Source organism: Meriones unguiculatus, chromosome 7 (assembly GCF_030254825.1).
Source record: "Meriones unguiculatus strain TT.TT164.6M chromosome 7, Bangor_MerUng_6.1, whole genome shotgun sequence".
Classification (NCBI taxonomy): domain Eukaryota; kingdom Metazoa; phylum Chordata; class Mammalia; order Rodentia; family Muridae; genus Meriones; species Meriones unguiculatus.
In genome coordinates, this window is record NC_083355.1 from 18,107,291 (window position 1) to 18,130,112 (window position 22,822).

Genomic DNA, 22,822 nt, shown 5'->3' on the forward strand with positions numbered 1-22,822 from the left:
TAACCCATGGCTAGCTGTAGCCAGGAGGCAGGAACCTGTGGATCTCCAGGAGTTTGAGGCCAGCAGGGTATACAGATCAAGTTTCAGGACAGCCAGAGCTAATTAGACTTCACTTCAAAAACAAAAGCAGCAGGGGGAAGGGGAAGGAAGAAAGGAAAGAAGGGAGGGAGGGAGGGAGGGAAGAAGGAAGGAAGGAAGGAAGGAAGGAAGGAAGGAAGGAAGGAAGGAAGGAAGGAACCTATGGAATTGCTGAGACCTTAAAGATCCTACTCTCCAACATTTCACCTCTTTTTGATAACCTTCTCTGAACTAATTGTTACTTAGTGGTTGCAAAATTTTCTTTCACATTAGTTATCTGGGGTTTTCTCAAAGACCTACCCTGCTCCTCTTTTTGAGTATTGTTAGGAATTCACAGATTCTCTTTATATGATATTGTATTTTACTATGTTACTAGTTATCACTCCCTTGTTCTCTTTTACTTTATGTCTCCCATAGTGTTTGTGTGTGTATTTGTGTGTGTGTGAGAGAGAGAGGGGTAGGAGTAGAGGAGAGAAAGGTGGGGGAGAGAGATGTTTGATCATACTCAGGGCTTTGCACCGCGACACAAGCAATCTACCAAAGAGCTACACAACAGCCCTTATTCTTTGGAACACAGCAATAATCCAGATTTGGCCAGCGTGATCCATATTGCCATTTAACCATAAAGTATGGGCTAAAGCAGGCTGTTTTAGGTCTCACCTATTTTAGGCCTCATGTGACTTCTAATATTGTAATGATAGGAATAGAGAAAATTGTCCATAGGTCAGGAGCTTGCTCAGGCCCTTCCTCCTGTGTATGACCGACCCAGAATGAGACTTCTGCACTCAGAAGAGATGCATCTATACATCAGTGTCACCTAGCTCTGTTCCCACCATCTTTGTTTCAGCCATATGCCCCTGCCATGACACTTACCCATCTACTGAGCAACTCTGCCATCCTCTGTAATTGTTGCCAATATCAGAGGAGCAATTTTCCATTTGAACCCCTACCCTACTGCCCATGCCATGTGCCTCAAGTATTCCTTGCTCTGCAACCCTGTGGTTGCCTCTTCTACATCTCAGTAGCCCTTTTCCAGTAAACCAATTCTCTGTTTTTCCATTTATAGGATCTTACCTAAACATATGGCCTGCTGCCTCTGCAACTATAAAGCTGATATTGAGGTTGTCTGCAAAACAATCAAACTGCATTGTAACACGGGATGTCTGACAAACACCACACATTGTCGTGAGTCTCTTGCCAGATAAATGTTTTAATTTTATGTCTTAATGTTTAACTAGTCATGAAAAGTTAACTAAAAATAATGCTTATTTTTATTCATTTATCCGTAAAAATAATGCTTATTTTTATTCATTTTTCCTTTGCTGAAAGTGGGGCTCTCGGCTATTATTGCATGATTGAAAAATAGAACTGTTCAATGTGCAGAAAGAGGGAAAGAAAGGAGTAGATGGGGAGGGGTAGCATGAATGACCAGAATGTACCAGAGTGTACTAAGCACTGCTGTCTGCTTAGTACACTAACTTCCGATGATTACTCATGCATATCGTGCACTGCAGTTTGCAAGTTGGTTGGTTTTTTGTTTGGTTGGTTGGTTGGCTGGTTGGTTAAGTCTCAAATGCTGTCCGACTTTTGGACATCTCTAGATTTGCTGTGTTTGGTTTGCTTTGTAATTGCATAAGTATTATATTTTTATGTACTGTCTGAGAGCTGCTGTTCTATGTGACCAGTACATACTGCTTCGCTATGCTAATGGAACACAGAGCTCCTCACGTCCACACTGACCAGCTCTTTACTTGTTTTCAACCTCAGTTTTTTCTATCACCAGATCATTTATGTAGTTTTAAGTATTTTCCCAACTGAGTGTGGTGGCACATGGCAGATATCCTAGCTACTCAGGAGGCTGAAGCAAAATGATCCAAATTCAAGGTCAGTCTAGGTAATACAGTGAGAAACTACCATAATTTTTTTTATTATTATTTTAAAAGGAGACAGGGATACAGCTCAGCGGTATAGCTTGTGCTTAGCCATAAAATATTTTTTGACATATTAGGTTTGTTAGCAATAACTTCATTCCAAAATGTTATAGTTTTCTTGTCTAACTAGCTTGAATGCAGGTCTTTACCCTTGATATGGATATTAGATATGGTAAATGGAATTAGCATTTAACTGTTTATATAAATAAGTTACTTATTTTTAATAAAAGTTTTATTCAATTACATTATTCTCTTCTTCCCCAGAAATGGCAAGTAAGCATTTCCCTTCTTTTACATGTCAGAAGTATCAACTGCTCTCACCTCATGCCAAGTCATCTTTCCCTAAGTCTGCACTGTCACAGGGCCATAGTTTTCCTTTTATCAGCCCCTCGGATGCTCACTACCACCAAAAAAAAAAAAAAATCCTCTTAAATTTCCTGGGGTTGGGGATAGCTACACATTGGTACACGTGACCTCCATACTATCAGAATATTTGTACTGTTCCCACATGAGGCTGAAAGAATGAAAAATGAAGTGAGAAAAGGCCTCAGACAAGAGTAGCTCTGACCTTTGTGCACTTTATGGCTTACAAGTAATGTTTACCCAGAAACAGGATTGTTCTGTAACTGGGTTGTATGTAGGAATAAACCGAGAAAATTAAACACACTTTCATCTACACCTCATACTAACCCTCTCCTCCTACACACACACACACACACACACACTATAAGAGAAGAACCAGAAAGATGCACAGAGGGAAGGATGCTACTTTCATTTTGGGAGCTAGAATACATGGCAACAGAGCCCACGGGAAGATACTGATACATCCAATTCAGATGTGAATGAGAGGCATCTGCTTTAGCATTTCTGCCCTCAATCCCCACAAAGGATGTCCATCATCAGGGCACACTGAAAAGGTGGGGAGGGGAAGTATTTCTCAAATTTGAGGTGGATGGTGTGGGTATAGGAGCCTGAGAAGGTGCTCTCCAGGCTGGTCAGATGTCAGAGGTGGGCTGTCTTTAGAACTGGAGCTCTACTGGTCCACTGGCTGTCTTAAATAGACATCCTGTGTGCACATTGTGGAAGGTACTTGGATATTTTGCCAATGATGCTCTTTCTGTTGCTGCAATTTCACAGGACTAAGTTTAGGTTTGTTTCTCCCACACGCTAACATATCAGTATTTTCTGGCCCCTAATTCATTTGATTAAGGTGTATGGCTGTGGACTGAGGAAGGGCTGCAAGTATTCTCTTACTAAAGGCAATTTCTTGTTTTTTGACAGTTGAAGAAGCATCTATAAGGAACCCAGAAGGAGCATTCATGAAGATATTAGAGACCCGAAAGGCAAACGCCAGCACCAAACTTATTATTGAACCAGAAGGAGTATATTTACAAAAAGAGAATGCCAACCATTCCAGTTCCACGGATGAAGAGATCAACTTTAACGATGAGAATGATGTTATGAGTGCACTAAATTACATACTGCCCTATTTCTCAGAGGGGAATCTGGATGATGTAGTATCCTCAATGTTACCATACATTAAACTGCTGTTTTCTCATGAACAAGATACAAACAATTCCTTGGAATCTTTGCAGAATAATACAGAAAGCCTTCCTGTTACAAATGAATCTGATTCCAGTAACTCCACTTACAAAAATAGGTTGAATAAACTTTATTTTTTAGAAAATTTGTTAGATGCAGAAATTGATGAGGTTAAAAAGGAAGGGAAAATTGATGGGCATAAGGAGAATTCTAAAAATGTGATTCAAAAATTTAAGCGAGAAATATTTGCAAAGAGATGGGAATCTGCCCAGGCAAAGGAAAGCAGTCTTGCAGAGGTTGACAAGGCAGAGAGAATGAACAGAGCCCCCAAGGGGATAGGAAGCATACAAAAAAGGCCCTTCAAGGAAGTGAGTAACAAGAACCGGTGGAACAGGCAGATTATCCAGGCACTTGTGAAGAACATTGTCAAAGTCAGGCAGCTCAGGAGCGCGCCCTCAACAAAGCTGCCACAGCTCAGTCTGGTGCAGAAGCCCAGGAAGTTAGCAGGAAATTCCTTACACTTGGAGCCCTTGCTCCCGAAGGAACACAGGGAGACAGTCTCTTCTTTCCCAGAACCATCTCTAGTGGGCAAGGCTCCATCTACAGAATCATTACCTGAGTTCATGGACAGACGTAAAGATTTGTCTTACACCATTTTTGTTTTAGAAAGTGCAAATGCTAATGTGAAAAGAATGAAGGCTTCTGACCTAAGTTTACTATCTGAAAAGGGACATCGAAACCTTAGGAAGAAAAAATCTCATTTCCAGTTGATTGCAAAGAAGCCAGCATCCTCTGCAATGAGAAACCTGGTAAATTCCCCTGAACGAGGGGTCTTTTCATCTTTAGGAGACCCAAACTATCCAGAAAAGGCTTTTTCAGAAGTATATGCCATTTCAGATCGATCTACAGAAAAACCTCTTGAAAAAAATCAGGCTTTAACAGATAATTTTGAAGAAAACATCCTTGAATCTACTGTGCCTGAAGAAACTGCATCAGAAAATAAAATCTCTGCACATCATGCTGAAGACTTCCACATGCATAGATACGACTTAATTCCAACTGCTGAGCAAACCACTGGACCACACCCAGACTTCATCTTGGCCCCTGATGAACATTTCGATGACCATTTAAATAACCATTTTGATGACCATTCAAATGACCATTTTGATGACCATTCAAATGACCATTTTGATGACCATTCAAATGACCATTTTGATGACCATTTTGATGACCATTCAAATGACCATTTCGATGACCATTTTGATGACCATTCAAATGACCATTTCGATGACCATTCAAATGAGCATTTTGATGACCATTCACATGACCATTTTGATGACCATTCACATGAACATTTTGAGGATCATTTCAATGACCATTTTGATGACCATTCAAATGACCATTTCGATGACCATTCAAATGACCATTTTGATGACCATTCACATGAACATTTTGATGACAATACACATGACCATTTTGATGACCATTTAGATGACCATTTTGATGACCATACACACGACCATTTTGATGACAATACACATGACCATTTTGATGACCACTTAGATGACCATTTTGAGGACCATACACATGACCATTTAGATGACCATTCAGATGACCATTCAGATGACCATTTTGATGAACATTCAAATGACCATTTTGATGAACATTCAGATAACCATTTTGATGACCATACACATGACCATTTCGATGACCATTCAGATGACCATTTTGATGACCATTCACATGACCATTTTGATGAACATTCAGATGACCATTTTGATGACCATTCACATGACCATTTTGATGAACATTCAGACGACCATTTTGATGACCATTCAACTGACCATTTTGATGAACATTCAAATGACCATTTTGAAGACCATTTAGATGACCATTTTGATGACCATACACATGACCATTTTGATGACCATACACATGACCATTTTGATGACCATACAGATGACCACTTTGATGACCATTCAGATGACCATTCAGACGACGACCATGCAGATGAACATTCAGATGACCACCTGCATGAGCATTCAGATGACCATTCACATGACCATTTTGATGACCATTCACATGAACATTTTGAGGATCATTTCAATGACCATTTCAATGACCATTCACATGAACATTTTGATGGCCATTCAAATGTCCATTTTGATGGCCATTCACAAGACCATTTTGATGATCATTCACATGGCCATTTCGATGACCATTCACATGATCATTCCCATGAACTGGCTTACTCAATGCTGATCTCACCAGGTGAACACTTGGAATCTCATCTAAACCAGCAGCTGCGGCCCCTCATCCCCAACAAAGATGTAAGACGGCTCATTTCTCACGTTATCAAGACTTTGAAGATGGACTGCTATGACCCTCATGTGCAACTGTCCTGTGCAAAGCTCATCTCCAGGACAGGCCTCCTGATGAAGCTTCTCAGTGAGCAGCAAGAATTCAAGTTGTCCAGGACTGAATGGGATCCAGACCAATGGAAAACTGAGAACTACATCAATGAGAACACAGAAGTTCCTCACAAGGGTCTGGAATCAAGTCAGGTGAGGACAGTGCCAGAACACAGTCCCCGGCCTTCTCAACCATTTAAGCAGAAAGACCAGGGGCTCCCACTCTGTCTTGTGTTGTTGGCTACATAACTCTAACCCAGTTAAGACCGTGATTCCCACTGTACTTCTAAATTTACTGTCAGGAGGTGACCTAAAACACAAAATATTGGATAGGTAGCACATTCGATTTTGGTATATTCTTTTAGAATCTGCCAAAGTATATACTATATTCTTATAGAAATTGCCAAATCTGAAGTAGAAACTTTTCATTAGGGTTTTTTTTTTTTTAATTTAGTTTTCCATTGGGCGTTAAACTTGGGATATATGCAAGGGCTTGACCACAAATCTATAAACACTGGTCCTTAGTTTTGCTTTTGTTTATTGGTTGTTTGGGGATTCTTGTTTTGTTTTGTTTTGTTTGAGATAGGGTGGAGATATATGTAGTTATAGCTAGACAAGAACTTGCTATGTAGACCAGGCTGGCCTTGAACTTACAAATACCTAATTGCTTCTGCCTCCAAAGTGCTGGGATGAAAAGTATGTGCCACCACAAGAAGCCCAGGTTTTAGCTGTTTTGAGTGAGACTCTTACTGTATAATCCTGGTATTGGTATCAAGGGTTATCCTCGAAATCTTGGCAATCCTCTCACCTCAACCTTCTAAGTGCTAGATCACATACATCAGTTAACCATGCCCAGGTCAAGAATGGATTTTGAACAATTACCTTCACCTTATTTCATTTCTTTACTTTATTATTTGATAACAAATGCCCATTTATTTATTATATATTTCAGACTGGAAAAGAAGTCCCAGGAAACAGCTACAAAAACAAAGTTATCTTGGCAGTATGTGTGACTCTGGTAGTGATTGTGTTGATTGTCGTTTTCTGTCTCGTTGAGGTAAGGACAACAGTATGTTCATCTGTCCTGAATGTACCCTATCTGTGGAGTAAATGTAGAACCTGCAAACTGAAAACCACAGCCACTTACCCTCTGTGTCTTCAAGTAATGTCCCCGGGTGTCCACAGGTATGCTGTCTGTGAAGCAGGGCTCCTAACGTCAGGTCATTATGGAACATCCCGAGTTGGTGTCAGATGGGTGGCGTTGAGGTGAGCCACTCTGGAACAGTGACTGAGTTCTCCCTCAGTGAGCACAGTGAGCCTACAAGGCAGACATCAGCATGGGGTCAGTTTACAACCTGCCAGGAGGATGTCCACTGGCCGCTGCCCAGTCAGCACCCTCCACAGCTACTGGTGGTTGTGACGGTCTGGGAAGTTTATGGACAGTCCTGTATTGTGCTTCAGTTGTGTGGACAGTTCACCGCTGTGCTTGCAATTATTCATATTTTCGTTATTTTTTCCGCAAATTTAGATAGCCTCTGTGAGACCAGGAAGCATGCCCAGTGTTTTGCATGCAGTACAGAGCAACAGTATTCAATGAAGAGAAATGAAGCCTCCCATTAATTACACTATGAGGAACAATACAATCCAATACTTAAGTTAAAACAGCACCCGAGAAAGATATTTGGCACATTTCTATCATCCCAGCACATGCAAAAACAAAAGCAGGGTGAGCAGGAGTGCAGGCATCCTCAGCAATTCAGTGAGCTCAGGCCAGGAATATATGAAATCATATCTTTTTTAAAAATGGAGATGAAAGAAAATAGTGACAGATAGAGAAAAATCATGGGCAGACCAGTGCTCCCTTCACAGCCCTGGTCAGTTTCACCTCCTTAGGAACAAGCAGGAAGTACTGGGAGTGAGAAAGTACAGAGAAACCATTGCAGACCATCCATCTCATGGAAAAAGAACCCAGTGGACAAGAAAGTGGCTATGTGCCAGCCTGTGCCTCCTGCGGTGTGGGTTAGGCTCTTGCTGCAGAGGCTTTGCCACCTCAGGGGTCCAGGCCCTTTCTGCTGCTACTTTCTAACGTGTTCTTAACACTATTTTGTCATTTGTACATGTTTCTCTTGGTTTTTTTTTTTTTTTCCTTGCTTGTTTCTTTGAGACAAGGTCTCATGTAGCCCAGGTTAGCCTGAAACTCACTAGGTAACCTAGGTTGGCCTCCCTCCTACCTCAGAAGTGGTAGGAACACACGTGCCATCATTCCCAGCAGTTATTCCTAATTTTAAACCTCCTAAGATTTTGTTTAATTTACCCGGTTTTAGTAGGGTTGAGGGCAGGGAATCCTTTTCGTCCTAAATGACTGTATAGTTTTGCCCTGAGTATGGGTACCCACAGAGGCCAGAAGGGTGTCAGATTCTCTGGAGCTGGAATTACAGGCTATTGTGCACTATCTGACAGGGGTGCTGGAAACTGACTTCTATTAAACCACTGACCCATCTCTCTAGCCTGTATTGTGATAATTTTCAAATCATTTTTTCTCACTGGTCTAAAATACCACTCCTATGCAGGCTCTTTTCCATAAAACCTCTGCCTTTTCTGTGCCAGTCAAAGGGCCACACTACTAAATGCCATTGCTGAATACTTTTAGCTGTAATGCAACAGGGCAAGCTCCTGATCAATGACCTTCTTTTCCATACATGATGTAATTATGATTGCATATTCTCTTTATCAAATTGTAGTTGATGTCATTTTGTAAAAACATTGAAGAGGTGTCCTATGGAATTGGCACTCTTGAGATTGAGATCTCTGCAATACACCAACCACACAATCATTGTTTGGTTGGGCAGGGGCAGGGTTGGCTGGGGGAGGTTGTGAAGTTATCTTTAGCCTACTTCCTACTGATTAAAGCGACAAATTCCTTGGGACAAGTTTGATCTTCCCCTTCAGGATATCTAATTTCTTCTTGTTGTCAATCTGACTACTTGACAATCTGCTACCAAACACCAACCAGTCAACAACAGCAACCCTGCCTCTCGGGACCCTGGTATTTATATAGCCTCTGAAAATTCCCAGAATTCCAAATGTCACACACTGGCAGATACTGTCTGCTGCTGGCAAGACCATGCCACTGCTAGAGCACAAGGCAAATCATAGTCACCTGCTGTTAGCAGCCTCTTATCCCCACACTTGAGACTAAAATGAAAACATATTCCCACCACACTTCTGTGTTTTTTAAAGAAAACAAAATTACACAATCTTCACTTCTGAGGTGATGGTGACTACTTATTTTATGCTTTGGGATTAAACCCAGGCCTTATGCAAGAAAGCAAGCATTCTATCTTTGAGATATATCTCCTGCTCTTTTTTCCTTGTTTTAAAGATTTATTTTTGTCTTTATGTCTCCGCTCCCTTTGTGTGGGTACCCATGGAGGCCAGATGAAGGTATTGGATCCCCTGGGGCTGGAGTTACAGGCATTTGTTAACTGTCCAATGTGAGTGCTGGGAACCATCCTCCGGAAGGTCGGGAAGACTCTTAACCACTGAGCCATCCTCCAGCTGCTTATGTTTTTAAAAATATTGTATGTATGTGTGCTTCCATGCGTATGCAGCATGTGCCTAGGGTGTCTGCAGTAGGGCACTAAGAGCACTGTTGTTGTTTCTAATACAAATAATACTAGAATTTTTTTTTTCTCCCCAACCTGTTCCCATTTATTTTCCTTATTCTATATTGAGGCCTTCCAGACAAGGATGCCCTCCCCTGTGGCAGTAGTAGAGGCTCTCTGCTCTTGTTCATCATTCCTCAGACAACACCGTTGCTTAGGCCCCTGGCATATACTCTGATGAAGTTTTAAGAATATAGTTCTTACATTTCACTTTGAACAGAGATTCCCTTTATTGGGAATTATTTCCTGGGTTTTGTCTAAAACAATCAGTGCAGTCTATTAAGTGAAACCTTAAGCAAGGTATTGCAAGAGCTCCTGTGTTCACTGAGCAGGTAAGAGCTCAAATAAGTAAAAGGAATAAGTGTGCTTAGAGACAGTGGTCCTTGTGGTAATCAGAATTGTGTTTTCTTCCAAAACAGATTCATTACCGCAGAGCAAAGGAAAGAGATGAAGAAAAGGCAACAGGGTAAATATGAGACAATCTTTCAAGGAGAACCTGAGAATTAGCAAAGGACTTGGAACTCACCTATCCTTCATCAGACAGGGAGAAAAGTTCGAGAAAGAATATTATCCACTCTGTTGTTTTGCTTGGCTCCCAAAGAGACAGCTGGAACTAGCATGGATGCCTCCAGTGTCACCAGGTCACCAAAGAAAGAGGGTGAAATCATAGGCTTGGGCATTACCAGCTTTTGGTAGTGGCCATCTGATCCAGCCTGAGGCTTTTGCAGTCTTTGGGGAAGAAACAGAGGAGCCTACCATGTTAGAGTTGAGGGTTGTGAGTAGCAGAACACCAGCCCTTCTTGTACTAAGGAGGAAGCCCCAGCTTCTCATCCCCTTGGTCACCTTTGGATCCTGATCTTTGAGTGACACAGATCTCATAGATCTATACCTAGGAGGGACTGCGACTAATACCCACCTCTCTTCTCATGAGGAAATGGAGGCTGGAGGGAATGTCTGGCCTTATGGTCACTCTTTAGGGCATGACAGAAAGAGGACCATTCTACATGGGGGAGCCCTTGTCCTTTAATTCTACAGTGTTCAGGCTTTGGTCACGTTTCATAACAAATCTGTACAACATATAGCTCTGCAAAATACACTCTGACTTTTCTAAGTCTCTGTGGACTCCAAAAGGATAGCTAGTGTATGTTCTTACAACTCATTCTTCAGAGGCAGTCCGCAGGGTGAAATTCTGTGAGTTTCTGAGCTGTGCTGTAGCCTCAGGCATTGGAGGATAAAGTAGCTAGGTAAACAGGAGTGCCCTCAGAAATTCTGTGAGAGTTGGCCTAAAGAGCACCAATGGGAAAAGACTCTGGAGAGCAAAATGCTTCTGTGAGCCATATACAAAGATCTCCCTAAAGAGGCATTGTGGGGGCCCTTAGAACTAACTTGGAAGTTCCTAGACGCCACACATGCATGTAATTGTTCTCAAGTCCCAGTGCTGGGATGATTTTTCTTCTGAAGAGAGCCAGGATGTCCCACAGGAAACACACACACACCACACACACATGCACAAACACATACTAATGACATGATCATTAACTGTCTTCTGTATGTGTTTTCTTTCAAGGAGTAAAAGCGAGGACAGTGAAGGTCAGGTAAGCTTGAGACTGAGTGCTGTGGCTGGAGAAGCCTGGAGTAAGCAGGACTAATATCTCCCCTTCTGTTTTCTAGAGAAGATTTGCCTGGCTCAAGTGCCCACAGTGGCTTAAAAACCTATTCACACGCAAGAAAGGTGCAACTGATGATAGACAAGTCAAAGAGTCCACCGCAGAGGAAGATATTACCATTCATGATATAACAGGGTAAATGTCTAGCTCAAAGAGGTGCTAAGGGCAAGTTGCTCATTTCAAAGTTTGAAATCCTTGGTATTGCTCTTCTTCCAGGGAGGAAGCAAACAGGGATTCCATGCCGGCCCAGAAGACCTCAGTGACTGAAGCAGAAGAGAGTGAAGCAGTCGACGAAGCTGAAGGCTCAGAATGACCTGCTATAATTTATTCATTTTATTATTATTTTTTATACTTAGCCTTGTGACCTAAGGTTGATCTAGAACCTTAATAAATAAGTAAGTTAAATGTGGTGGTTTGAATGAGAATGGCTTCCATAGGCTCATATATTTGAATAATTGGTCCTCTGTTGCTGGAGCTGTTTGGGAAGGATTAGGAGGTATGGCCTTTGTTGGAGAAGGTGTGTCACTGGGGATGGGCTTTGAGGTTTCAAAAGCTCAGGCCATTTCGTTTCTTCTCCCTTTGTCTTCTCACCCTTATTGTCCCTCCCTTCCTCCCACTCTCTCCTCCCCTATAATTTTTTATTCTTCTCTTATATAATACATCCTGACCATAGCCTCTCCTTCGACCACTCCTCCCAGTTGCACACACACACACACACACACACACACACCTCCCCTCTCCCCAGATCCACTGCTCCTTCATTTCCCTTCAGAAAAGAGCAGGCCTACCAGAGGTATCAACCAAACACTGCAAAAAAAAGATGCAATAAGACTAGGCACAAACCCTTATATCAAGATTGGGTGGGGTTTATGGGGGGATACAAAGTGAATTAAGTGTCCTTTATTAATAAAAGTTAAAAAAAATGACTGGGTAAGGCAACCTAGTAGGAAGGAAAGGGGTTCCAAGAGCAAGCAAAGGAGTCAGAGACAACTCCACTCCCACTGTTGGGATCAGCAAGCAGGCATTTCTACAGGCAGCCCCTGGGGCCTGGCAGACCCGGCAGGTAACAGGCATTTGGAAAGACACCCAGACCACCTGCTGACCACCTGGAACCACCTGCGCATGCTCTGGATCATGCTATAAGAACTGGGGCCCCTGCCCTTGCTCTCTCTCTCTCTCTCTCTCTCTCTCTCTCTCTCGCTCTCGCTCTCGCTCTCTCTCGCTCTCTCTCGCTCTCTCTCGCTCTCTCTCGCTCTCGCTTCTTCGCTCTTCCTCTCTCTTTCTCTCTCTCTCTTTTTATAATTCCTAACATTGGTGCATTGGGCCGGATTAGGTAACCCCCATTAGTTTTACCAAACAGACCGGAGCTTCTGGGGAACCTATTCCTTCCAGATCCGCCTAAAATACCCACTCTCCTGCCTCCAACTCCTTTCAAACTCGCCTCAAGATTCTTCCTCCTTCTCTCTAAACCCCCCCCCCCCCCCCCCGCTGCCGCCGCCAGCCGCCCACGCCCGCCATGCACGCCCCAGAGCGGCCCGCGCGCCCGGGCCCTGCATCGTAGCACAGCGGGCGGAGACCACAGGCTCCTAGCTGGGCCCGCCGCGTCCCGGAGCCCCATCGGTGCCACAGCCCGGCGCCAGCGCCCGGTGCTGCTGCCAGCAAGCGCCGCAACTGACTTTTCAAAACTTTCATCAGAGGCTTCCACGTGGCTCAGCCATCTTGGCTTTGGGAAAAATGGGCGGGACCTTGGGTATATCAGAGGTTTAGATGTGGCCGGCGCCATCTTTAATTCGGGCAAAGAGGCCCTGCCTCCTGTGTGCCTCCCTCTCCCCCGCAATAACCCAGCCCCTTTCCCAAGCCGCTTCTATTTAAACGCCCTCATAATTTTCTCACTGGGTATGACAATGATCTTGGGTATTTTATTAATTTTACTAAATAAAACCCTGCCATATTGTCTGTGCTAATTAAGGTAAAATTTCAGTTTTTGAGAATGTATCCTGTGGAGAGCTGTTTGTTTGATAAGCTGTTTTGTTTATAAAAAACATGTTTACGCCCTGTTCTTTACCTTGAGACAAAAAAAGGGAAAGTTTCACCAAGTTCCTTAGAGTTTGTTTGTTACCTGCTACAAGGAGTTATTTTAAAAAGTTAGGCAGTTTCAAAACTCCTCTTTATAGTAATGTAACTTGCTTTTAGAGTTAATATGATTTAAAAAAAAAAACAACTATTTAAATATGTTATAATTCATTTAAAGGGCTGGTGATTGTTCATTACAAAATGTTTTTTATGCTCTTTTAAGGAAAAAATTCTAGCTGATAGGTTTGGTATGGCTAAAATAATTCTTAGTTTAAATGCAAAGCTTTTTACTGTTCAATTTTAATGCAAGTGGTAGGAGGAGCAACAAGATTTGCTAGCCTCTCTATAAATTATATCTAATTTAATTAAAAGGTTTGCTTTGATTTTAGTTCAAAAAGAACAGATTTAAAGTCATGCTAAATGCTGCAGTTGAGCCTTACCTAGTCTCCTTGTTTAAGTTTTTTTTTAAGGTTAAGCCTAGGATGGGTAACTATGAGGTTTGCCTATTTGTCTTAAAATATATACTTCTAGGACATGCTAAAATTAGAGATGATGGCATTCTGTTTTATAGGACACAGTTTAGAGCAGATTATAAAGATACACAAAGAGTAATTCGGATGTGCTGGCCCTCAAGCTTATCAGAGATCTGATGAATATGGTATTTTAACATGTGTAAGCTTATTGTGACAGGAAGTCCCAAAATCCTTACAGTAGCTCCCCCAAGGTCTCCGAGAAGATTTGGGCACAACGACAGATGACTGCAACTCTGGATTGTGGTATGCTAACCACTGGACAATACTGCCTCAACTGGCCCACTGCTAGGGCCCAGCCTAAACTGTGGACAAAACTGTGGACACCTGGAGTCAATGTTTCACGTTGCTAAGGGCGAGGTGAGGCCATTCTCTTGTTTCTTTCTCCACAGAAGCAGTCTCTGATCTTATGTGCCTGGTTGGACTCCTCTGTTCAGGATGCTGTGAGACCACAGGAGCAAGGGACACTGCCTAGGTGATGGACTAACTAGTCATCCCTGTCATTTTGATTGGCATTTATTTAACTTATAATTTATCCTTCTCAGGTCTCTGAACTCCTTGACGGCTATGCTAAGCTTACAGTAGCTTTGCAGCTAGAGAGAAGACGATTAGATCGACTGTTAGCTCATTAATCAGTTCATTAGCTAAAACCACAGGGTACTAGATCTCTTATTTAAAAAAAAAAAGGTTTGCCTTGCTCACAGGACACATGTTAGTTGTCTGTGTCTTGAGATAAATAAATGGAGCTTATATAGAGTCTGAGGATACAGGAGTTAAGGTGGTAAAAATCTAGAGTGTTGTTATTTGGTCTGAGAAAATGTTTCAGGGTTGATAAATGCAAAAAATTAGAGAGTCTAAATAGGTGTTTTAAGGTATATGAGTTATATTATAAGATTTTAAAAGTTCAGAGTTTTGACATTGATCAATAGAGTTCTAATAAGTTGATGGAGCAATAACTGCTTATTATTCAGTCACCAGGTTGAGATTTTAATTTCCTTTGTTGGCTTCTAGAGATAGACTTAAAGGTGCTTCTCGTTATGTTAAAAACATCTGTTTAATATGTATATCTGACCCAAAAGTCATAGCTTTTAGTATGGTATTCTTAATATCTGCCATTTCTGGGGTAGATTTTAACACAGAAATATCTTAAATCTATTCCTTCTAGTTGCTTTAAGTAAGTTTCCCTTTCACTTCATAAAAGGCTTTTGCCTTTTCAGAGTTCACCTTAAAAAATACTTATGCTGTTAACACATATGTATGTCTACTGCCTTTTTCTCAATACACAATACAATTATGATACTAACATGTTTAAGGTTTTATCTCTCTCTTAAAACTTAAAAGTAATTCCTGGTTTAAAATTTCCTTTCCTGGCTACCAGACTGCCATTTACTACATACAACCACTGGCTGGATTGGTGAGTTCACTCCATTTTCTCAGCATGCATGCCTCTCTTGGTAGGGGAAGCTTGACCATAGAGCTCTGGCAGCTTCCTACTATCTTTTGAGACGGGGGACCCCCCCCCCTCAGCTGTAGCCTTAATTGTCTAGGTTTGACCCTCTATGCTGACTTTCATTTTAGGGCCACACTCTCCCTTGGGCGGTACACCCCCTCTATGGGTTTCTTCCCGCTTGCTTGTGCATGCGCTGGCTCGCTTGCTCATGGAAAGGTCCCCTCTCTCCCATACGGCTCTTCTCATTTTCCCTTGGGAGCCCTCTACACGCTTCCTCTCTCCACGTGCTCCTGCACCCGTCCTAGCTAGGCAAGAAGCGTGTTCTCTCGGCCGTGCCACTGGGCACCAGGCCTCCGATCCCTGGTCAAAACTCTGACGAGAGCTTGACCAAATCGGATTATCCTCCTCGGAGACTTGCCTTATTCTGGGACGCCTTTATAAGGCTCCGTCTCTCTCGGCTCCCAATGGATAACACCCATCACCACATCCCTACATAGAGACTTCTCTGCCCCCAATGGGAGACGCCCAGACGCCCGTCCCTCCAGACAGGCTGGAGAATTTCAGGTTTCTGTCCCTAGTGCCAGCTGGCACCAGGGCCTCTTAAGTTTACACGCTTCTATAACCAAACCTCACCTCAATGACAGATCAAAAACAAAGCCTTCTTTAATATTGCCAGTGATTGGGTAAATAAAGTCTCGTCCAGGTAGACAGGTTCCCATGTACAAACCTCATCGATCCAAACCTTTCAATGCCTACCTACAGGATTTTCTCTGTTTCAGTGTCCTGCCAGACACAGATGTCTCCTACAGCCGCAACAGCGCCAAAGCAGCTACAGGTGTTCAGCTCTGACCTCACGGACTTCCAACAAGATACAGGTGTTCGGCTCTGACCTTACCAACAAGCTGGACCTGCACCTTCCCTCCCAGCCATGGGTGTTCTCACAGACCTGGAAAAGCATCAAGGCAGCCTATTCTTCCTGGACTTGGTCAACACTTCAGCCTTTTGACCTCCCTACAGCGCCCCCAGTGTCAGCAGGAAGTAGCCAGAAGAGAATCTACGCCCATTATCCACCTGTTGTTAACAAAAGGCTGAAGTGGTGTGCTTCAGGACCAGGACAAGCAGCTCCAGGTTCTCCCAGTGTTTCCCAGTCCTTTCCCGCTGCCTTGCACGGCTGGCAACTCTCTCTGTTAAAAACCCTCTGCCCTAAATTTTCCAGGGCAGAGACTTCTCTTATTCTTAACCTTACAACCTGACCATTTGTTGCTATAATTCCCCTCTCTCTCAACCTCTTACATGACAACCAAGAGCTGCTTCCAATGAGCCTAAATTTATATACTTTAACTTACCTTATAAAAGGCAGCCCAAGCTCCCTATTTTTAATTATAGAAAAAGGGGGGAATGTTGGGATCAGCAAGCAGGCATTTCTACAGGCAGCCCCTGGGGCCTGGCAGAACCCGGCAGGTAACAGGCATTTGGAAAGACACCCAGACCACCTGCTGACCACCTGGAAGCACCTGCGCATGCTCTGGATCATGCTATAAGAACTGGGGCCCCTGCCCTTGCTCTCTCTCGCTTCTCTCTCTGTCTCTCTCTTTCTATAATTCCTAACACCCACTGTTAAAAGAGTCCCACAAACACCCCAAGCTAAATAAGCACAGCACATACGCAGAGACAGATCACTGAGCACAGACCCATGCAGGCTCCATGATTGCTAGAAACTTCAGTCTCTGTGAGCCCCTATGAGCCCTGTTTAGTTGATTCTGTGGGCTGTGTTCTCCTGGTGTCCTTGACCCCTCTGGGTCCTACAATGCTCCCCCTCTTCTGTGGGTTTCCCTGGGCACCATGTTTGGATGTAGGTGTCTGCGTCCATCAGCTACAGGAGGAAGCCTGTGTGATGGCAATGATTGGGTTAGGCACTGGTCTATGTGTGTAACATAATAGAAGTAGGAATCATTTCAATGACTTTGATGGGGACGGGGGTGTCAGTTGTGTTTGGCTAGGTCTCAGAGCTATCTAACTTCGGTTCCTAGCCATCCAAAAGAATACATCTGAGGGACTGGAGAGATGGTTCAGCGTCTAAAAGCACTTGCTGTTCTTCCAAAGGACCTGAATTCAACTCCTAACATCCACATGGTGGCTCTCTCTTATAACTCCAGTGACAAGAGATCTGATGCCTGCTTTTCATGTACATGCCAAACATACATGTAGGCAAAAACACCCAAACACAGGATATTAGGGAGGAAACAAAATTGCCAGGTACAGTGGCTCGCGCCTGCAATCCCAGCAGAGGCAGCCCTTTGTGAGTTCCAGGCCAGCCTGGTCTACAAAGTGAGTCCAGGACAGCCACGGCTACACAGAGAAACCCTGTCTCGAAAACCAAAAAAGAAGGGTTAAACCTTTGAACAGAAACTTTAGACTGGAATTGGGCAGGCAGTGAGACTAGAATAAACCCAGAATACCTGTCCTGACAGGAAGGTCTACAAACCTGTGGAAGATTGGCCCCGCCCCTCACCTTTACGGTCCCGCCCCACACCCCTCGTGGTGGGGAAAACAAAAAACAAAAAAAAAAACCGAGCGGGTGTCGCCTGCGCAGGCACAGTGAAAAGCAGAGGTTTGGTCTTGGTTTTGTTGTTCCGGTTCAGAACACACCGTTTCTGAGCCTCCTACCTGGGACTAAGCTGAGGGAGAGACTGACTTGGCCGCCCGAAGTCGTTGAGGGAGCGCCCAGCAGGGCGGCTGGCGACGCTGAGGGTGGGGCCGACGGGGCTCAGTTGGCGGTTGGCCTGTGAGCGGGCGGAGCGTCGGGAGCGTTTCCGTGCACCCTCCCCCTCCTCCCAGGAAGGCCCTGTCAGCCGCAGGGAGGAGTCTGCCCTGAGGAGAGGGGCGGGAGCCGCCTCAGGTGTCGGGCAGGAGGCCATTGAGGACCAGGTGGGCCACCCGCAGCCTTCTGCACGCGGCCCTCACCCCGGTTGGCCTTCTGGGTATGAGCAGGGTTTTCCGGAACGCTGCAGTGGCCCACTCGGGCTTCTGCACCAGTGTCACCTTTTACTGGGCGATGGAGGCGCAGAGAGCTTTGGAAGGCTTGCGACTCCAAGTGCTTTTCACTCATCTTCTGGCTCCAGGTTTCTGGATGGTTAAATGATTTCATTTTTATTTATTGCTATCATTGCAGTTTACTCAGTTTGTATCCCCGTTGTGGCTCCCTCCCTTGTCTCCTGCCAATCCCATCCTCCCCCTCCCTCCACGCCCCCACCTTCCCCTATGCCCTTGGCCCAGTCCACTGATAGGAGACATCTTCCTCCCCCTCCATCTAACCATAGCCTATCAGGTCTCATCAGGACTGACTGCACTGTCTTCCTCTCTGGCCTGGCAAGGCTGCACCCCCTCCCCACCTCCCAGGAGTTTTAAAGGTCCCTGACCATGACTAAGGTGTACAGAGGTCAACTGTACTCACGTAGAAATTCCACATGAGTTTATGTGGCTGTTTAAGAAATCTTCACCATAAGGCTTTGGCTTCTAATGCGTGTGTGTATTTTTGTGCGTGTCTGTCCAGGCACAGGAGCCATGGAGCACATGTCAGAGTCACAGGGATAACTTTATGGAGTCACTTCTCGCCTATTTTTACATGGGTTGCACGAACTGAACTCAGATACATGCCAAGCCTCTTTACCTTCTAAGTCACCTCGCTGCTGTTGACGTCTGTTAGTTTTAGGTGGATTTAAAGCGTGAGTTTAACTATCTGTCACTTGTAGCTTTATCATCATGTTTGTTATTAATATTATTTGATTTATCTTTTAGTTAATCAGATGTTATTCCTAAACCACCTGTATACCCAAATCACCACACTGAGACTAGGATGTATTTAGTTAACCTGGAGCACAATGCTGAGCAATGATTACTCCATCCTAAACCTCCAAGCCCACATAGCTTCCTAACATTATTTCCAACATTATACTTGCTTTTAATCAATCTTAGGCCCGATTAATCTCTCCTTGTGGTTCTAAGTCCCCTCCTGGCGATCTCTGCTCTCTCACCTTTCCCTTTCCTTCCCTCCAGACCAGGATGTCACACCTTATTCTCTCCATTGAACAGCATTGGCTGTTTGTTTGATTGAAAATACAGAGAACAAATGGTGACATGTTTACACAAACTTGTGACAGGTGCTGCTTAGAAGAAACATCACAATGCAATGTTCAGATTGAAACCAGATAGTGGGGTAGAGAAATCAGCCTTTGAATGAACAAGGATAAATTGTATTCATTCCATAAGAACACTATACCAACATACCATGGCACACATGGGAAGGTCCAAGATCAACTTCCAAAAGTCTCCTTCCACCATATAGCTTCTGAGTATGGCAAATGCCCACACCCACAGGGTATGCCCATACCTTGCTGAGTTTTTAAAGTTTGTTTTCTATTCTCTGCATCTAAGTCCTTTCTCTAAGATGTGTGTTTAGTAGGTATTCTCTGGTGGTTTGTATGATACATTCCAGAAGTTTTTCTTCTATAGCTTGTGCTGCTGCTTCTTTCTTTCATTTCTTTTTCTTTCTTTTCTGTGACTTGCACAAGAAATCTTTGTCTGAGTTACCCACTATTGAAAGTGCATCACAAATGGATAAGAACGGCACAGGGGGAAATAGTCGGGAGGATTTCAGGCTGGAAATCATGCAAAAGGGAACCAAGCAGTCATGGTTTGCTGCAGCAGCAGTCACTGCAGCTTTTCCTGTTCTCAGCATGCCCTGGCCAGGGCTAGAGCCCAGGCCCCACTGCAGAAGACCAGGTAGTGGCCTGTCATGGTCTCTGCCTGACACCCCTTCCTCTTGGGTGGGGTAGTGCAAGTCTCCCATGGTTCTCTACTCAGCTCATCTCCTAGAAGGAAAAAGCCCTTCCTATTCAGTTTAAGCCCTAGAAAGAAAAAAAATCTCATTCTCCACTTGTCCTGGGTATGTCTTGACTTATTTTTATTTATTACAGACCTTTTTTTCCCCTTCCTTTTCTATCCTTTTCTTTGTTTGTTTATTATTAAGGGGTTTTGTTTTGGGGTATTTTTGGTTTTTAGGGGGGTTGGTTTTTTGTTGTTTTGTTTTGATTTAATGCAGAGTCTCACTTTGTAGCCCTAGCTGTCTTAGAACTCACTGTAAAAAACAAACTGGCTTCAAATGCAGAAATCCACCATCTTCTGCCTCCAGAATGTTAGTGTAAAAGGCCTGTACTACCATTAGGCCCAGCAAGAGCCTAAATATAAGAAGGTATGAAGAGAACTCAGGAAACTAATCATCCATCGATGCAGAAACGCAAGAGGTTCCTCTTGACCATTGCACAATGGGGTCACCCCTGCTGGTCAGCTAGGAGTGGCACAGGGAGACAAAGACCTTAGGTTTTTAAAAGACACAAGGCAGGACTCTCCTGGGGTTGCCTTCCTGCCGATTTCTGATTGGATGAGTGTTTAACTTTTAAAATAATTGGTTAGTTCTGGTCACCCTTAGGTCCAGTCAGCCCTGTGGTAAATATCTGATCTTCAAGTCAGTTTGGAATTTCCTGCCATCCACAGTTAAATGTGGGAGGGTGATTAACTCCTCCCATGTCTGTTCTGAGGAGTGGGGGTTACAGGCTTTGGACCAAAGGGCAGGAGAAGGATTGGGGCCATTTGGCCCAGGTTTCAAACAAAGCCCATCTCACTGGCGCCAGCCGGTGATTTTCTCTCCATTTAGTAGAGATCTCTGCTTGTTCTCTTCCTTATCTCTGCCCTCACAGATGGCTAATGCCAGGAACTTTTACATTCCTCGGCTCTCTGGAGAAGCACTAAGAGGCTTTAATTAACATGGGCCTGAAACTTGAAAATAGAAGTTATAAGGCAATTAAAAGAAACACAGGTTACAAAGTTAGTCTGATTCTTCCATTTCCCCCTTCTCCTTGTAACTGCTTCAATCATGAAGCAGCTATAGAGTGAGGATTCTATCTTAAGAAAATTTTGCCTTTTGACTCAACATTTCAGCCTGTAGAATGGGACAGTGGGTTGAAGATCCGTCTTCTGGAATCTCTTCATGCTGATGACTGGGCCGTTGATATCTCAGTTTGAAAGAGGCTGAAATGCTGGTCAAAAGTTGGGGCGCATACATGGGTAGTTACCTTAGTCTGTAATTATCTGGATTTTTGTTTCCATTCCATGCCCAGTCATATTTACTCTTTGGTAATGTTATCTTAGTGTAAGCACTTGCACTGCAATAATCTTTTTCCTAATAAACATAACCAGATGATTTACAATGCAGGGTTCAAACATTGAAAAAAAACAAGCAGAGTAGCTAAGGGTCCCTTTTCTTGAGTGCCCAAGGGAGTTGCTTCTAACTGAATTTAAGGATTTCTCCTGGATCATTAGAGCACCCACCCAAGATACTAGAATCTCTTACTTTGATGCCAAAATCATGGCCTTTTGTCCAATCATAAGCTTTTCCTAATTTAGTAAAGATTACTAGGAGCCAGTCAAAGGCTGGTCAATGAGGCAGTCCTTAACAGTCTCTGGTTAGTTGATCTGATTGAAGAGACAGGGAACAGTCATGTCAGCTTCCACGTCCAGATTTCAGCTTGCAGTTCATAGCTGATCCTGGAAATAGAGTCAACCAGGTGAAAATCTGCTGAGACAAATTCAGACTAGAGACAGAAGTTAAGATTTGTCTATTAAATGGGAAAAATGAGGAATCCCAAGACCAGGGAAAAACTCATCTGGGATCCGTTTGAGCTGTGTCAGATCTAGGTCTCATGACCTTTTGATTTTCATAAACTCATATGAATTTTTGGTACACAAAAGGAAATATATTAAAAGACTCAGAAAAGTAACATATCAGCAAATCTAATACAACAACATTCTGAGAGTAACAGGTAAAACTATATCCAACGGAATGGGCACCAGTCAGCTGTTTGTTTTGTATCTTTTATAAACAACTTAAGTTTGTCCACAGTCTGAAACTCTAATATTTTAACTGTGAGCCCTGTTGGTAATCAGCCATCAAAGGAGCTCAGCTACCTTTTGTACATTTAGACAGGAATACATTAGTGGCTTTACTGCTAAACCCTGGATGCTTGGATTTTTTTTTTCCCAGCCATCAAAGGAGCTAGAAGGAATAGGTTTAAGATATCTCTGTATCGAAGTCTACCCCAGAAATGGCAGACATTAAGAATACCGTAATAAAAGCTTTAACTTTTGGGTCAGGTATATACATTAAACAGATGTTTTTAGCATGATGATAAGTACCTTTAAATCTATTTCCAGAAAACAACCAAAGGACATTAAAATTTCAAGCTTGTGACTGAATAGTAAGCAGTCAGTGCCCCATCAACCTATCAGAAGTCTATTGATCAATGCCAAAATTCTGAACTTCTGAAATCTTATACCAATAGAAGCACAAGGGTAGCAAAGAGAAGAAATCTAAAGTATCTCCCCTTAAAAAAATCATTTTTATATCATTATAACTAATT

At 43.3% G+C, this 22,822-nt stretch overlaps 1 protein-coding gene across 1 annotated transcript in view; it reads left to right on the plus strand.

The window, feature by feature from the left end:
• The window catches only part of LOC110545629 (leucine-rich repeat-containing protein 37B-like), a 53,793-nt gene extending 42,186 nt beyond the window's left edge, over positions 1–11,607 (plus strand). The window contains exons 10-17 of the mRNA XM_060388312.1: positions 1,145–1,263; positions 3,291–4,664; positions 5,778–6,115; positions 6,915–7,019; positions 10,047–10,093; positions 11,195–11,222; positions 11,299–11,429; positions 11,511–11,607. Coding sequence (XP_060244295.1) covers positions 1,145–1,263; positions 3,291–4,664; positions 5,778–6,115; positions 6,915–7,019; positions 10,047–10,093; positions 11,195–11,222; positions 11,299–11,429; positions 11,511–11,607 — 2,239 coding nt within the window. The remainder of the gene's footprint in view (positions 1–1,144; positions 1,264–3,290; positions 4,665–5,777; positions 6,116–6,914; positions 7,020–10,046; positions 10,094–11,194; positions 11,223–11,298; positions 11,430–11,510) is intronic.
• The last annotated feature ends 11,215 nt before the right edge of the window (positions 11,608–22,822 follow it).